This window comes from Symphalangus syndactylus, chromosome 5 (assembly GCF_028878055.3).
Source record: "Symphalangus syndactylus isolate Jambi chromosome 5, NHGRI_mSymSyn1-v2.1_pri, whole genome shotgun sequence".
Classification (NCBI taxonomy): domain Eukaryota; kingdom Metazoa; phylum Chordata; class Mammalia; order Primates; family Hylobatidae; genus Symphalangus; species Symphalangus syndactylus.
The window spans coordinates 52,628,750-52,645,825 of NC_072427.2; the positions used below are offsets into that span (position 1 = coordinate 52,628,750).

General features: G+C 46.7%; 2 protein-coding genes across 7 annotated transcripts in view; one reads left to right on the forward strand and one right to left on the reverse strand.

The window, feature by feature from the left end:
• Positions 1 to 17,076, forward strand: part of GABRG3 (gamma-aminobutyric acid type A receptor subunit gamma3) — a 571,515-nt gene that overhangs the window by 70,714 nt on the left and 483,725 nt on the right. The gene's annotated exons all lie outside the window — the stretch shown is intronic.
• LOC129482521 (uncharacterized) overlaps positions 8,150 to 17,076 on the reverse strand; it is a 122,833-nt gene continuing 113,906 nt past the window's right edge. For 4 of the 6 annotated variants that reach the window (XM_055278465.2, XM_055278467.2, XM_055278474.2 and 1 more), the window contains 2 exons: positions 9,762 to 9,838; positions 8,150 to 9,666 (listed from right to left, as the gene is read on the reverse strand). In XM_055278465.2, coding sequence (XP_055134440.2) covers positions 9,166 to 9,666; positions 9,762 to 9,838 — 578 coding nt within the window. In that variant the 3' untranslated portion in view covers positions 8,150 to 9,165. Of the gene's footprint in view, positions 9,839 to 10,952; positions 13,135 to 17,076 lie in introns of those variants that run through there. The other 2 variants (XM_063640251.1, XM_055278473.2) reach the window with 2 other exon arrangements.

A 17,076-nucleotide genomic window follows, 5' to 3' on the forward strand; every position in this document is an offset into this window, starting at 1 on the left:
TCTTCTAATTGGAGCATTTAGCCCATTTACATTTGAAGTTAATATTGTTATGTGTGAATTTGATCCTGTCATTATGATGTTAGCTGGTTATTTTGCTCGTTAGTTGATGCAGTTTCTTCCTAGCCTCGATGGTCTTTACAATTTGGCATGTTTTTGCGGTGGCTGGTACCGGTTGTTCCTTTCCATGTTTAGTGCTTCCTTCAGGAACTCTTTTAGGGCAGACCTGGTGATGACAAAATCTCTCAGCATTTGCTTGTATGTAAAGTATTTTATTTCTCCTTCACTTGTGAAGCTTAGTTTGGCTGGATGTGAAATTCTGGGTTGAAAATTCTTTTCTTTAAGAATGTTGAATATCGGCCCCCACTCTCTTCTGGCTTGTAGAGTTTCTGCTGATAGATCAGCTGTTAGTCTGATGGGCCTCCCTTTGTGGGTAATCCGACCTTTCTCTCTGGCTGCCCTTAACATTTTTTCCTTCGTTTCAACTTTGGTGAATCTGACAATTATGTGTCTCGGAGTTGCTCTTCTGGAGGAGTATCTTTGTGGCGTTCTCTGTATTTCCTGAATCTGAATATTGGCCTGCCTTCCTAGATTGGGGAAGTTCTCCTGGATAATATCTTGCAGAGTGTTTTCCAACTTGGTTCCATTCTCCCCATCACTTTCAGGTACACCAATCAGACGTAGATTTGGTCTTTTCACATAGTCCCATATTTCTTGGAGGCTTTGTTCGTTTCTTTTTATTCTTTTTTCTCTAAACTTCCCTTTTCATTTCATTTCATTCATTTCATCTTCCATCACTGATACCCTTTCTTCCAGTTGATCACGTCGGCTACTGAGGCTTCTGCATTCTTCACATAGTTCTCGAAACTTGGCTTTCAGCTCCGTCAGCTCCTTTAAGCACTTCTCTGCATTGGTTATTTTAGTTAAACATTCATCTAATTTTTTTTCAAAGTTTTTAACTTCTTTGCCATTGGTTTGAATTTCCTCCTGTAGCTCGGAGTAGTTTGATCATCTGAAGCCTTCTTCTCTAAACTCGTCAAAGTCATTCTCCGTCCAGCTTTGTTCCGTTGCTGGTGAGGAACTGCGTTCCTTTGGAGGAGGAGAGGTGCTCTGCTTTTTAGAGTTTCCAGTTTTTCTGCTCTGTTTTCTCCCCATCTTTGTAGTTTTTTCTACTTTTGGTCTTTGATGATGGTGATGTACAGATGGGTTTTTGGTGTGGGTGTCCTTTCTGTTTGTTAGTTTCCCTTCTAACAGACAGGACCCTTAGCTGCATGTCTGTTGGAGTTTGCTAGAGGTCCACTCCAGACCCTCTTTGGCTGGGTGTCAGCAGCAGTGGCTGCAGAACAGCAGATTTTTGTGAACCACAAATTCAGCTGTCTGATTGTTCCTCTGGAAGTTTTGTCTCAGAGGAGTACCTGGCCGAGTGAGGTGTCAGTCTGTCCCTACTGGAGGATGCCTCCCAGTTAGGCTGCTCAGGGGTCAGGGACCCACTTTAGGAGGCAGTCTGCCCGTTCTCCGATCTCCAGCTGCATGCTGGGAGAACCCCTACTCTCTTCAAAGCTGTCAGACAGGGACATTTAAGTCTGCAGAGGTTACTGCTGACTTTTTGTTTGTCTGTGCCCTGCCTCCAGAGGTGGAGCCTACAGAGGCAGGCAGGCCTCCTTGAGCTGTGGTGGGCTCCACCCAGTTGAGCTTCCTGGATGCTTTGTTTACCTAAGCAATCCTGGGCATTGGCAGGCGCCCCTCCCCCAGCCTCACTGCTGTCTTGCAGTTTGATCTCAAATTGCTGCGCTAGCAATCAGCGAGACTCCGTGGGCGTAGGACCCTCCAAGCCAGGTGCGGGACACAATCTCCTGGTGTGCTGTTTTCCAAGCCTGTTGGAAAAGCACGGTATTAGGGTGGGAGTGACCCGATTTTCCAGGTGCCATCTGTCACCCCTTTCTTTGACTAAGAAAGGGAACTCCCTGACCCCTTGCGCTTCCCGAGTGAGGCAATGCCTCGCCCTGCTTCAGCTTGCGCCCAGTGCGCTGCGCTGACTGTCCTGCACCCACTGTTTGGCACTCCCTAGTGAGATGAACCCGGTACCTCAGATGGAAATGCAGAAATCACCCATCTTCTGCGTCGCTCACGCTGGGAGCTGTAGACCGGAGCTGTTCCTATTCAGCCATCTTCTACGATTGTTTTTTAACCTCTTATGTTGTACAACTTAGTCAGTAAATACGACGAGGAGATAACCAGTATTGGTTGGCTTTCTTCTCTGACATTCATATTCCCTGAAATTGTGGCCCCTCCTTTTTTGACTCTTTGACCAGTTTTTCCCTCAGGCTCTGCCAGGTTTTTATTCTCTCTGTCCAGGTTTTCACATTACGTGCCCTGTCAGCAGAAGACAAGTTCTGGGGGGAAGTGGCGTGCAGGAAATGTTTACCATGGTGAGCCTGCTGCCTCTGTTTTTGGCTTCTTCCAATGGATTTTTGCTTAGCTTTCTTGCTTGCTCTTAGTGAGAGTGCCAGTCTACTGCAAGGTATCCTATCCTAGCCATGCATCCTTGATTTGGAAATTTAAGTTTAGGTGGAATAAGGATTGATTCTGAATTGATTCTGGATAGTTAGCAAGGAAGTAAGTTGGAGCAGAGTCAAAGCAGATACAATCTGACTGGGAGATTTTTGTTGTTGTTGCTTTGGTAACCTCCTGAACTGCCTTCAGTTTAGAGAATAAGAGGATTTTCTAGGGTTCATTGTTTTCAGGTTTTTTCTATAAAACAGTGATGCTTTGAACGACACTAAAGGGTACGAATAATGTATCTCTTTTAGCGATATTAGCTTTAGATGAAAAAAGCATGTGGCCTTTTTCAGTTGTTTAAGAGGATGATGGTCTTATATGTGGTTTTCATATTATTTTATAAAATGAACAATATTTCATTTTCCACTTGAAAAATGAAAAAATTTTATTGCTGTCATAGATTTTTTTGTGGTTTTATGCAGTAATATAGTATATAGTAAATGTTCAAAAGGATTGTTGCTATTCTTGCTATTATATTACAACCTGTAAATTTTGTGACACTTTCAGTTTTATGTCATCCATGAATTCTTCTCTCAGTGTTCATGGCCTTTGGACCTGATGAATTGGCATTACTGGCAAGCTTGTTAGAAATGCAGAGAATCATGCCAAACCCCAGATCTCCTTGAATCAGAATCTGCATTTTAACAGGATCTCCAGATCATTGTCATCCACCTTAAAATGTGAGGGATACCATCTAACTCACCATGACTTCTCCATGTGAAAAGCATACACAGCTTACCCTGTATGAAAACGTATATGCCTGTGTTGATGCCTTAATTTGATGTTTTCTATTCTCGAAAAGCATACATCTCCTCTGGCTTTGTGGATCTCCTGTCGTCCTCTTTCTGCAAAGTTAGAGAATAGTCCATCATTGAAGATTCAGGCCATGCATGTAACTCAGGGCCAGTTCTCTTAATGCTCTCATTTTATGTTGGGGCAAATTAAGAAGTCTGCCCGTGGCCACATGGTCAGTGTGTTATTTATTTGTTTTATTTTATTTAAAAAAAGAAGTGAAAAATAATACCTTTGCACATTAAGTGTGTGTGTTCAAGATTTGTTTCATTCACTGGAAAAATAACTCTTTCCACACGAATAACAATAGGAGCAATAATTTAAGATATACATGTTAGTAAGTAAAACAATAGAGTCCTACCCTGGAGGAGCCACACAAGGTATGTGGGAATGATCTCTGCAAATTAAAAAAAAACAATCTCCAAGAACAAAAAAGAAGATGACACTTAAAGGCTTTCGAGCCTGAGATCCATCGAGTCTTGTGTGGCAGATGCCCATGAGCCCTGGACCAAGGCCCACATGTCTTTTTGGTCACTTACTTACCCCAAGCATCCAGTCCAGAGGCCCTTGTAAATATGTGTCAAGTGAGTGAATGGATAGCAGTCCTTATCTCCCTCTGCCTCTCACGTGCGTGCCCGCTAGTCTGTTTTCTGTGTGAACACATCGTGCTCTACATGCCTGCACACTACTGTCTTCAGGTCACAATTTCCTTAGTTAGTAGGCTTCTTTTGCTCCAGTAGTCTTAGCTAACACTGTGTCCAGGGCTTCTGCTGTTTTGAGGATGCAATCCTGACATTAAACCTATGAGGCCATGGCTGTCAGCACCCAAGCTCACGGGTAATGGAGTGACGCAGCTTAGGAGACTCCTCTGAGAGTTCACAGGCCGTCCATCTGGAAGATGAAAGGACCACCATGCACATGTCACCATCCCTGGAAGAAGAAGGGAACCTGGGTGGGCTTGGCCAAAAGGCACGTCTGACGTGTAAAACTGCTTAATTTTAAACTCACACTCTGTGTCCTCTTTTCTCTGTCCTCTGGTATCTTAGAACGTCTCATCATTTTATACAAAATGTCATTAGAGATGCCACCTGGTAGGATGGGGTGTTGCCCATTGTAGGAATGAATGGGAACTTTTCAGTGATTTAGGGACACTGAGATGTCAGTAATCATGATAAGACACCAGATCTTTGTTAGCGGCGATCTCATGCACTGCCTCCTTCAGATGTGTGAATAGCTTCTTATTTTCCTTTCATCTTGAACTTCTGTACTTCAATTGGATATTTCACAATTGATTTTCCTCATTCTTCACAATATGAGCTGCATAATGTACCTCTGACAAGAGCACCATCTTTATTTTCCACAAAACTCCTTTTGCGAAAATGTGGGGCTGTTGAATTGGGCCCCCTATTAGCACATTTGAAGAAACTCTCCCGTTTCACCTTGACAGGTTTGCTGCAAGCCCCTGCACAGGCCCCACTTGGCTAGAGACAGGGAGCCACGTGGAGCTTGCCATGGCCGGGTGTGCGTGGACAGCGGGATTGGGGAAGGACAGGACGAGGCACCGTTATGGGCCCTATGGCAGGTGCTGACGTGCATCTTTCACAGAAGCCACTTGGGCAGCACTGTGGAGGATGGCGGTGGGGGCTGGAAAGGCTGAGTTACAGAGATGTGAGGGGAAATGTGAAATTCCAGGGTGAGAAATGGTGAGTTCTGAGTCTGAAGATTTGCAATGGGCTGCAGAAGAGGCTGTGGATTTGAGAAATATAACCTCCAAGACATGATTGAATGCACATATGCATTGAGGAGTGGGAGAAGTCAAGGGTGACTCACATCCTAACAGCATTTGCTAATCCGATAAATATGACTGAGCACCTGCTATGTGCAAGATGCTGAAGCAGGTAATGGGAACACAGCAGTGAAGGGAATTAATAAAACTGTGGTATTCATGAGGCTTCAGTTTCTTTGAGGTAAGACATCGAATAAACAAACATGCACACTGTTATTTCAAATTGTGGAAAGTTTTGTAAAGAAATTAAACTCCTGGGTGTGGCCACACCATGAAGGTTTCCTTGCATGGGATTTGGGCCGGGCAGGAGAGGGGAGAAGGCTTGGACATGAGAGCTCCTAGGCGCCAGACCACAGGGGAGCCCTGCAGACCAATGTGAGGGGCCTGCATTTTGTTCTGGGCTCAGGAAGAAGCCTATGCAAGGTACTAAGCAGGGAAATTGTGTAATGTGTTTCACTTTTAAATGCCGGCCGGGCACGGTGGCTCACACCTGTAATCCCAGGACTTTGGGAAGCTGAGGTGGGTGGATCATAAGGTCAGGAGTTGGAGAGCAGCCTGACCAACATGGTGAAACACCGTCTCTACTAGAAATACAAAAATTAGCTGGGCTTCGTGGCATGCACCTATAATCCCAGCTACTCAGGAGGCTGAGGCAGGAGAATTGCTTGAACCTGGGAGGCGGAGGTTGCAGTGAGCCGAGATCTCACCATTTCACTCCAGCCTGGGCGACAGAACAAGACTCCGTCTCAAAAATAATAATAATACTAATAATGCCGTAGACTGACTATGTGAGGGGTTGAAAGGCCAGCCTTCCCTGACCTCAGTTCCTTGGAGACAGTAGAATACAGCTATGAATCTTGTTGACAGAGCCTTTCATATGTTGAATTATGTCCCCCACAAAAGGTATAGGTTGAGTTCCATCCTCCAATTCCTTAGAATGTGACTTTATTTGGAAATGGGGTCATTGCAGATGTAATTCATTAAGGTCATTCTGGAGAAGGGTGGCCCCTACTGCAGTATGACTGATGTCCTTATGAAGAGGGGAGATTTGGAGAGGACTCACATGCTGACAGGGAGAACGCCAGGTGAAGAAGGAGACAGAGATAGGGGTGATCCTCTATAAGCCAAGGAACACCAAAGATACCAGCAAATACCAGAAGCTGGGGCAGAGCCCTGGAGCAGCTTCTCCCTCACAGCCCCCAGAGAGCACCAGCCCTGCTGACACCTTGATCTCGGCCTTCCACCCTCCAGAACCCGGAGAGAATACACAACTGTTGTGTGAGTCCCGGGCAGTGGTGTTGCATTACCACAGCAGCCCGGCACTAGCACTAACACAGGCCTAGCCTACATCTCGCAGGTCCTGTCCCTATATAAGACATTCTGTAAGAATTGAAGAAAGAGGAGAGAAACACAAAGGGTGGCTCGACAGTCAACAGGGACAGGTTTATTTTAAATAAACCTGAGAGACTGGCTGAGTTAGGTCAGAGGCACTCTCTCTTACAGACTAAGAGTTTGTAAGGATTCAGGGTGGGAGAGTTTACCAGAGGCTTGGACTGCTTTTGTGTCTCTTTGTTGTGGTTATCTGGGAGGGAGAGTTGTTTTCTCTTCCCATACATCTTTCTGCAGCTGCAGGCATATCCCCTGAGTCTGCTTTTAGCTTCCCTATCTTAGTGCACCTGAAGGGAAAGGAAGGTGCTTATTAAGGGCCACTGTTTTACTGGGACCTATTGGATGAGGGTGAAGTTTGGCAGTTATGCAAGAGACTTTCCTCCCACATCCCTCTGTGCCCGAGTGGTCTTATCTGTGTTTTACTGTCTGCTCTTCCTGGCTGCTGGTAGTTAGAAGAGAAGTGATTTCCTTGAAATGCAGGAGTCTAGAAAGGGAGCTGGAGTTTAAAGTGATGGTGTTTGTCTGAGATCACAGTGCTCCTGCTCTGTCAGATTCCCACTTTCCACGTGCCACCGACTTGCTGCTTGCCTGGGAGGCTGCTTGCCTGGGAGGCGGCTTGCCCTCACTCCGTCCCCAGCATGCAGAGTCCCAGTCAGGCTCTGGCCGGCAGATGCGGGGAAGAGCCTGCAGCATCCCTCTCTGTGTGGCTGCTTAGCAAGGTCGAGAGCTGTCTCGGTCGGATCCTGGTCCATGCTCCGTGACTAGTCCTAGAACAGCCCCGTCTCAGTCCGGTTGGCCGCTATAACAAATACCTTAGACTGGGTAATTTACATACTGCAGGCATTTATTGCACACAATTCTAAGACTGGGAAGTCCAAGATCAAGGCGCCAGCAGGTGCAGCATATGGTGAGGGCTGCTGTCTGCTTCTGTGGTACTTTCTGTGTGTCTTCACATGGTGCAGGGGACATAAATTGTGAGGGACAACGTTCCTTCATGTCTATAGGGTCTCTCAGTCATGTCCTTCTGTACCAAGGTCTTATTACTCCCCAAGCCCAGGCATTCTTTTGAGGCATCAAATTCCAAGCCTGGGAATTCGATGAGTTTCTCGCCTCTCCTGTCCCATGGCAGGTGTGCCCACCACCTATGGACACTGGTGCTGCTCACCACACTCTTCCCTGGCACCACACTCTTCTCCTGGACACCGCTGGCTTTCTTGCCCTGTGTTAGGGTTGGCAGAGCCTGAAAAGCTGGGAAAGTGGCACAGGCTGTGTCAATATCTTTCCCACTTTGTGAATGACATCCTCACATTCTCCAGGATCAACCAAGCTCTCGTGGCCTGGGGCACATGGGAACCATGCAGTGTGGCATCTCGGGTGCAGGGAGCCCTGCCCCAGAAAGGCAGAGGGTAGAGGGCAAGTGCGTTGGGGAGTTGGGGATGTCAGAGTGACAGCAGAAGAGCCGGAGCTCGGCCATGGGAACGTCAGCAAAGAACTGTCAGGAAGAAACTGATCTCCTGAGAGAGGGAAACGTATGCCACTCTCCCCTCCCGGGTGGAGCCTGAGGAGATGTGTGCCATGAGTAAGGTGGTGCCTTATCAAAGAAAAGCAGAGCCAGCAGAAATCAAATCAGTGATGGCACATTTTATTCAGGACTATTGCAAAGGGAAAAAGAGACTCCAGTGAAGAGCTGGGCTGGGCTCCTTTACAAATAGAGCAGGGAAGAGTGGGCATGATGGCCAAGGAGCCATCAGTGGGTGGAAAGTTACTCAGAGGAGATGCCAAGTCTGCGGGCAGTTCTGGCCGAACCAGCGTAAAGGGGTTCCTGCTGAAGGCAGGTCAGCATGGTTCCGTGGGGAATTCTTGCCAGACTGACTTAGCTGGGCTTCTTGCTAATGGGCCTAGGAGAAGGATCAGGGCCTGACTAAAGACTGGCCAAGCACAGGATCTTTGTCACATTGAGGACAGGATGTGGAGCTAGACCGAGCTAGACCATGGGGCTGCCTGCTACAGGAACACTGGGCTTTCTGCACTGAATAAGAGAGGAAGGTACAGGAGTGCAGCCGGCCTGGTGGCCCTGTCATTTCTTTGCCGGCTGCACCATGGAGTGGCCTTAGGTCCCTGTGTGCTGCTCAGCAGTTGTGTGTAAGGAAACTCTGCACTGGGAGGAAGCCGAATCCAGTGACCGCCAGCTCCACAAACATGAAGTGTTACGAAGACGCCACAAGGAGAGTGCTTCACAGCATCGTTTCATTCTTCAGCTCCCAAATCCATTTTCCAACTCAACTCTAAGTAGGACCCACTGTTTCCTGACAGTGCATGCAGCTGTCAGGAAAGCACAGAACTTTCTTTTGTCAGCATTCCCTAGTCTTTTATGAGGCAGAACTGTATTCCTGAGGCCTTTGCTAAAGTAAATACCAGACCCTGTTGGTGTGCAGGAGGTGCCCCTCGCTGTCACCCCGCAGTCCGCCATTGAGGTTGCGTTGATGGTCCATCCACCCCTAGTGCCCCTGGAATCTTACTATGGAGCTGCCCTAGACTTATGCAGCCACTCACCGAGGAGAATCCGCCTCTTATTTCATCTTCCCAGGAAGTTCCTCCTTGCTGGGACACTTTTCTTCCCTTTTCTGCTCTCTCCATCCCACTTAATTCTTGGTTCTCCTTTCTTCACCTTCCCCAAGTCTCCGTTGCCCTGGGCAGCTGCCCTTCGGCCTACACCTTGGCAATTGGTGGTGCCTCGCAGCACGGCATGGCAGAGAAGGGCTGGGCCTGTCAGGATGAGGTGAGTGTCCCAGGCAGGTGGGGGTCCAGAGGACGCATTTCCACTTGCTGTGTTCAGGGTGGCCCATGACAGGTGCTGAGCTGCCAGGCTTCCGTCCACAGAAACCACCCTGACTGTAACTTCTTTGTCCCTTGAAGAGACCTTGAGATGCAGCCAGGGTACAGAGCAGGCAAATCAAATGGCTGGTCATTGCAAGCAGGCAGGCAGCTCCTGTGCTTCCCATAGGGCATATCTGACTGCTCCCAAGTCTCTGCGTGTGTCCAGAGAAAAGTGAGTTGCTGGGGGTTGAATGGGGTGGGGAAATACACACATGGGGTGGCCTCTCTGTTCTCATCCAAGGCGAATGTCCTATGATTCCATGAGTCTGTGACACAAAAGGAAAATTTGATTTTATAATACAGAAGAAAGTCTTTTAAAATTTCCTACCAACAATCAATTTTGCCAGTGATTTGCACTCACCTTTTGTTTCTCGATGCTCTCATCTCTCCCATTGTCTCTCATAATACAGCAGTCTAAAGATAGATGCGTCCTTGGAACTGTGCAGGGAAAATGAATTAGAGTTATCAAAGAAAGTATTAAAATACTGTTTTCCTTTCTCTTTTCTCTCTTTTTTGGCTGCGAAGTTACACGTTAGAGATTTTGAGAAAGACATTTAAATGAGGAAAGCAATTAAGGTTTAAGCATTGGAAAGGAATTTACACGTGATAAGAAGGGACCATATGAAGTTGGTTCTCCTTTCTTCTCCTTCTGAAATTGTTCTGAACGACTCTATTTTGATAAAACTGATGAGCAAGACCCTGTTTCTGTGAAGAGTAGGCTCTGGCCTCTCTGTGAGGTGTGCTCGTGTGGGGAGAAAACTCTTCCAATACCCAACATTCAAACAGCATTGGTAGACCATATTTACTGAAATTTTTTTTCTCTCTTTTGCAATGTTGAATGAACCAAAAACCACTGAAAAGAGACAACTTTAGATGTTATATGCACCATTCACAATGCTTATTATAAAACTCCTGTAATTTTAGCATCTTGTTTAGTTTATGTATGCTTTTTAACCTAAACTTTTTTTTTTTTTTTTTTTTTGAGTCAGGGTCTCTCTGTGTCACCTAGGCTGGAGCACAGAGGTGCAATCTTGGCTCATTGCAACCTCCTCCTCCCAGGCTCAAGCAATCCTCTTGCCTCAGCCTCCCAAGTAGCTGGGACCACAGGCACACGCCACCATTCTCAGCTAATTTTTGTGTTTCTGATAGAGATAGGGTTTTCCCATGTTGCCCAGCTGGTCTCAAACTCCTGAGCTCAAGTAATCTTCCTGCCTTGGCCTTTCAAAGTGCTGGAATTACAGATGTGAGCCACCATGCCCAGCCAACCTAAACCTTTTTAAACCTATGCTGCAGACATAATTTCTACCATCTTCCTAGATCTCATGGTGTGGCTATCCAGTGAATACTTCTCACTCAGTAAATTCTTAATTGAACATCTTAACTCATTCTTCTAAATAAACTTCCCCTTTTTGGTTTCCATATTGTTCGTAGTGTGTTCATTTACTACATTTGACAATCATCAAAGCCAGAAACACTTGGAATCATCTTTGATCTTGTGTCTTTGACTTTCTGCATGTGTCCGGTCACCAGATGTGTTGGCCGGTGAACCTACCAGCATGCAGTTTGAGCTCCGAACTCCTTTCTAAGCCTCCAGGAAGGCACAGCACGAGGAGAGGTGCCATCAGTCCCAGGACTTCGGGGCCTGCAGGGCGAGGCCTTTGCGGTCCCTCCCTGGTTGAGGTGTTCTGGTACTTGAGGTAGGGGGTGAGACCTCTGAGAGGTCTTCATGCGGATGAAGGAAGGGTGGCATCCTTCCAAGCATTCCTGTTCTACGTGCAATGCAGGTCTCCTCTTTTAGGCCTTGTTTTGTGTGATTTGATTTCTTCAGTGGAAACTAAAGCAGGGAGCCCAAGCTGACCTCCATGAACGAGGTTCTCCAAAGGCCAGATCTGCGTGTGAGGACACAGGATACTGTGGCCTGGCTGGATGCAAGTGGCTGCCCATGTGGGTCCCGTCTGCATCCCCTCTCAGCAGCGTTTGTCCCCTAGACCAGAGAATTCCGGTTGAGAAGCTCCTGAATCCCCACCCTTCATTCCTCTAAAGACTTACACAGGAGCCAAGTATATGAAATGAATGAAAGTTGGAGCTTCAGGGATGCGATTGGGAGGAGGGAGCTGGAGCCTCCCCTGCCACCTGAGGGCCCTCACCGGAATGCTGCAGCCCTCCTGCTGCTCGCTGACTTGGACGCATCCTGCTCCTTCACTCTTCCACCCTGCTGCCAAGCTGCTCTCCAGAACGGGCCAAGGGGCCTGGCGGCCCTCTGCTGCCACCTTCAGAAGATGCCCGTTGCCTCCCTGGTGCAGTGCGGTGGTTGCAGCTGGCTCACCCTCCCTGGGTGCTGTTCCTGGCTCCTCCCCTGCCCTCCACCGTGCCCCGCACACATCACCACACTCACTGGTGCAGTTCTGTGGGAGCCGCCCCTTGCTTCATGCTCCCTTGGCTTCCAGGCTCAACTCCAAACTCCCGGTGCCTGGGTGTCAGTCTCTCCGCATGCCCTTGGGGCTCTGCCCCTGGGTGGTGCTGCCCCCTCCCGTGGGAATGCTCAGCTGCCTGGAAGACTCTCACCATCCAGTCCAAAAGCCTGAGTCAGGCTGGCCTGTCCTGGGAAGCTTTCTGCATCACTCTCGGTGGGGCCAGGGCCTCCCCGTGGTGTGGCCAGGAAGCATGTGCAGACAGGTGCCAGACAGTTGGAGATGCTGTTGTCACTGTCCTGTCTTGAGGCTTGCATGTTGCACTCAGTCATAAGCTGTCAAGGGTGGGGGCCTTGTATCCCTTTCTCCAGCCACGGGTTCCACGACCAGCCCTGATCAGATGCTCAATAACTGTCTTGTTCCATATGAACCTAACTTGTTCGTGCTCCTTCCTGTGTCCGGAAGCTCTTCCCCACCTGGTGAAGTGACTCCCATCTTTCCAGCCCCATTCTATTACCCTCCATCTCTTCAGTAAAGCCTTCCTTCACAAAGCCCACGCAAAATTGTTGATTAGATGGAATTTGGTGGGACCCTTGGTTTTTCTACAACTCAGAACACCACATTCCCCCACTGTTGCTTTGATATAAATATTGTATTTATCCATCAGGCTAGGAGTGTGCAATTAAGGATTGTTAAAGAGTTTATAGGAGACCGTAGGTCTTGGCATTGGCAGACCACACCAGCTCAGAACCAACTCATTCATGTTCTACATCAGCAAACTGAACTCTGAAACAGGCATTTTCCAAGGCAGAGAAGCACAGCAGCCCATCAGAAGGGGCCAGCTCACCTGAGCTGGTATCATAGGAAGTCCCCTCTGTTTTAACCCAACAAGGAGAATAACTTTGAGATGGCTGATCTGCTGTTTGTCCCATGTTTCTGCTTCCTTCAGCCCTTTTCTGCCCACAGAGCCCCCTCCTCTGCTTAGCTCGCTGGAACACTCATTCTCTCTCATGGAATGAGGCATTGCTTGATTCTAGAATTGTCCTGACTTTTGTCTTTTAACAGTGTGAGTTAGTTACCTATTGCTGTGTAACGAAGTACCCCAATGCTTTGTGGCTTCACATGACACATCTTTTACCTCGCAGTTTATATGGTCAGGAATTTGGGCAGAGCTTAGCTGGCTCCTTCACTTCAGAATGCCCCACAGTCTGCAGCAGTGCTGGGCCTGCAGTCCTCCCGAGGCTGGGCCCGGAAGAAGCTGCTTCCAGAGCTGTCTCCTGGCTGCCAGCAGGATGCAGTTCCTCTCAGGCTGTCGGGCTGAGAGTCTCAACTCCCCCCTGGCCTTTGCCTGGCCTGGCTCAGTTCCTGCCACAAGGGCCCCTCCACTGGGAAACTGGCTTTATTGGAGAGAGGGAGAGAGGGAGGAAGGATCAAGGGAGGCGAGAGAGGAGAGGGGAGGGGAGGATGTTTTTATAGTCTAACCTTGGAAGTGATGTCATGTCACTTGGGCCATATCTGTTGGTTAGGAACACATCACTAGGCCCAGCCCTCGTGCGCTGGGAGGATGTACTCAAAGCCCGAATGTCAGGAGGGGAGATATTCAGGAGCTGTTTTGGAAGCTGAAGACCACACACTTATTTTGTGCCAGTCACTGTTCTAGAAGTAAAACCAGACATGGTTTCTGAAATTAAGGTGATTTCTGTTCTTGCCCTAAATACGGTTTTGATATTTTTAGGCAAATTGAAGCTATCAATAGGTATTGACTAAAAGAAAATATAAATAGATGTCAAAATGCAAACTTGTTGATATTCATTGTTGTCAAAATACTTATAATTTTCACATTTTGAAATCAAATGTTGATATTAAATATACCATTGCAAAAATATTAAGATAAAATATTTGCATGAATAAAGAAAAGCAAAACCTTTTAATACATAATGGTAAAGTACAATGCCAGTGTTAAAAGAAAACCTTTAGACAAATTAAATTAACAGAGTTTAACTGAGCAAAGGGTGAGTCATGAAGGGGGCAGGCCCTAGAATCAGAATAGATTCAGAAAGTCTGTTACTACAACCAAACAGTAGTCAAACAATGTTAATGGACAGAGAAAAGGAAATGAGAGACAGAAACAGCTCCATTGGTTGCCACTCAGTGTGGCCTTATTTGAACCTGGTTTAACCAGTTGGCCGCCTGTGACTGGCTGAAGCTTGGTGGCTGTGATTGGCTGAGACTCAGTTATTTGTTACAGAAGCGTACTCATAAGTTAGCCTTTCAATTTATTTACATACTGAGTTAGATTGGAGCTTATTACACACAGCTGGTATGGAGGCCTCTAAAGCCCAAATTTAGTTTGATTTAACAGCAGTCTAACAATCAATACTAAAAAGTAATCTTAAATTGGAATACCCATAAAATAAAGCCTAGAAGATGCAGGTAGTCATTAATTCACATAACTACTGAGACGGATTATTGTAGAAGTCAGAGGAGTTATTTCAGAAGTGGAATGAGAAGCTCTGAAGCTGCATTATATATCAAGGAGCATGGCCTAGATCAGACTTATTGGAGAATTCCCTGAGGAGCTTATGAGCCCAGAGGGCTGAGCAGAGGTCAGCCAGGCGAAGGGGTGATTTCAGGTTATCCTGAACAGGACGGAGTGGCAGGTGCAAAGGCCTTGTGCTAGGTGCCACACAGCACACCCCAAAACTCACATGAGGGTAGAACATACCCACTTCTCCAACTGGGGGAACAAACTCCAGAAGGTCACTTCCTTATGCTCTGTCATTATTGGTTTGCACACAACCCAATAGTGTCTCTTTATCTGTTTTCCCTTTCTGGTGTGCGCCTAGCATCTACTGCGAGATAAACTATCTAGAATGAAGGAATTGATATGTGCTTTGGCAACAATCAATTTAAGCAGCTCTCAGCTCTCAGCTAGAGCACAAAACCATAAATCTGCTGAAATTGCTGGGCATCAAGGGGCATCAGCAGTTGCTCTGCCTCGCTTTATCAGAAGCAGGTGCACACTCATGGAAGGCGAAAGAGAAAGTAACTAATATCCACTGAGTTTCAATGTGTGCCGGTTTGCACACATTACCTCATTTTGTCCTCATGGAGCCCACAATGTCTTTTTGGAGACAGGGAACCAAGTGCAGTGAGACAGCGGTCAATGCCCGTGCCCAGGTCTCTCCTCTGGAGGCAGTGTGTGGTCTCTGCAGGGCCATTTGTCTTCACTTTGCAGCAAAACCAAGTCCTCATGCAGGGGCCAATGAGTTCTAAATGCATGGAGAAACACTGGCTCAGCCTCTTCACCTGCACATGGTGATACTAATTATGTTTGCTGTGCCAGAGGAGGATGTGGGCAGACGTGAGAACTGCAGAGAGCTCCGAGTTCCGAGGGAAGCATCATGGAAGTGTGAAGGGCGAGGGAAGGGATGCCCTTGAATCCTTACATACTTCTTTTATTTTTTATTTTTTATTTTTTTGAGATGGAGTTTCACTCTTGTTGCCGAGGCTGGAGTGCAATGGCACGATCTCAGCTCACAGCAACCTCCGTCTCCCGGGTTCAAGGGATTGTCCTGCCCTAGCCTCCTGAGTAGCTGGGATTACAGGCATGCACCACCACACCTGGCTAATTTTTTTTTTTTTTTGTATTTTTAGTAGAGACTGGTTTCTCCATGTTGGTCAGGCTGGTCTTGAACTCCTGACCTCAAGTGATCTGCCTGCCTCGGCCTCCCAAAGTGCTAGGATTACTGGCGTGAGCCACCACGCCTGGCCCCTTATATGCTTCTTAAAGTTTTTTCTGCTTGCTCAGTGTCTCCCTGGCTCACTCCCGTATTCTCCAGCTGCATGAAGACAGCCACGGGTCTTCCCTTGCCTGTGCTGATCGCTGTGTGGTCAGTCTCCTGTATCGTTAGTGCTGTGCGCATCCCTTACTGGCTCGTCCATCTTTCATTCACAGCTTCCCACTTCTGTTGCTGATCCTTCCCACTTCTGTTGCTCTGTCATGTATCGATAGCAAATTCGTTAAACTCCAGTTTCAAAGTCACAGCATGTTGGTGTTACATCCCTTTTGGATATGTGAGGTATCTTTTTTGGAGGTCTGAAAATAGGCACACACCTTTAAAATGTCGGTCCACTCTTGAAGAGGAAGAGAATGTTCATTTTGCCATTGTCTTTCAGCTTTTCTTTTGGAGGTAGAATATAATCAGGCACATCTGCGACTCTCAAACACTTAGAAGAATTTGATGTTTTCAGACAAAGTGATGTTATCAAATGAAGTGTTATTGCCACTGTACTTCTTTCTTGTTTTATCAGTTTTATTATTTATTTAAAATGTCTCTTGAATGACTCTGTTCTTTAATACTCTGGGATGGTGAAAGACGACGTAAGATAATGTCTGCAGTGGGACCATATGGTGTCAGTTGCTTGCTCAGCTAGTTGTTGCATAATTTTTCATGCTGGTTTCCTCTCCAGAGATAAACCACCACATACTCATTTTAAATCCAACATATAGGGTATCTTCAGACCGCTGTGTTCTGAAGGAACATTCTGGCCAAATGTTCCATATTCCCCGAGACTTCCCAGTCTTACAGTTATCATACTGCTAACATTATTGGAGATTTAGCAGTCCAGGGTGCACTATGCATGTTTGGTAAGGGAAACATGTCACCCTCGCAGGTCTCATAATTATCTGTACAATCACTGAATAAGATGAGGCCCAGCACCTCCATTCCTGTAATTCATGGGCACTGACTATCATTTTGATTGAAAATATGTGCCCATGGCCTGGCTTACAGGGAGCCCTAATGTCATATCATAGTTAATTATGAAAATAAGATATGTGTTCATGATTCTTGGTTCTCATGAATCTGTTGCATGTGAAAAACTTCAGCTAAAAGTCAAGGGATGTTCCCTTTGTATCCACTTTGTTTAGTGAATAAGAAAGGGGATTTTTAATACTTGAGAAATATTTGGCAATGCACAGTTTAAAAAGTTTTTCAAATTTATACCTTGCAAGCCTCCTTATAAAACAGTTAATTTTTAGTGTCTGAGACTCATGGTCAGGTCGATTTTAAAAGGACAAGCTGAAAATGATACTGTCTTTGCTATTGGGCTGCTGCCAACTTTGCCCATCTGGGAGAGGCAGTGTGAATTTATTTCTGGGCTAAAAATGGAATCAGGATGGATTACCTCAGTCTAGGAGACAACCTTTAATTGTGCACTTTATCTTTATTTGGATCTATTAAGTTTTAACAGGTGGTCATT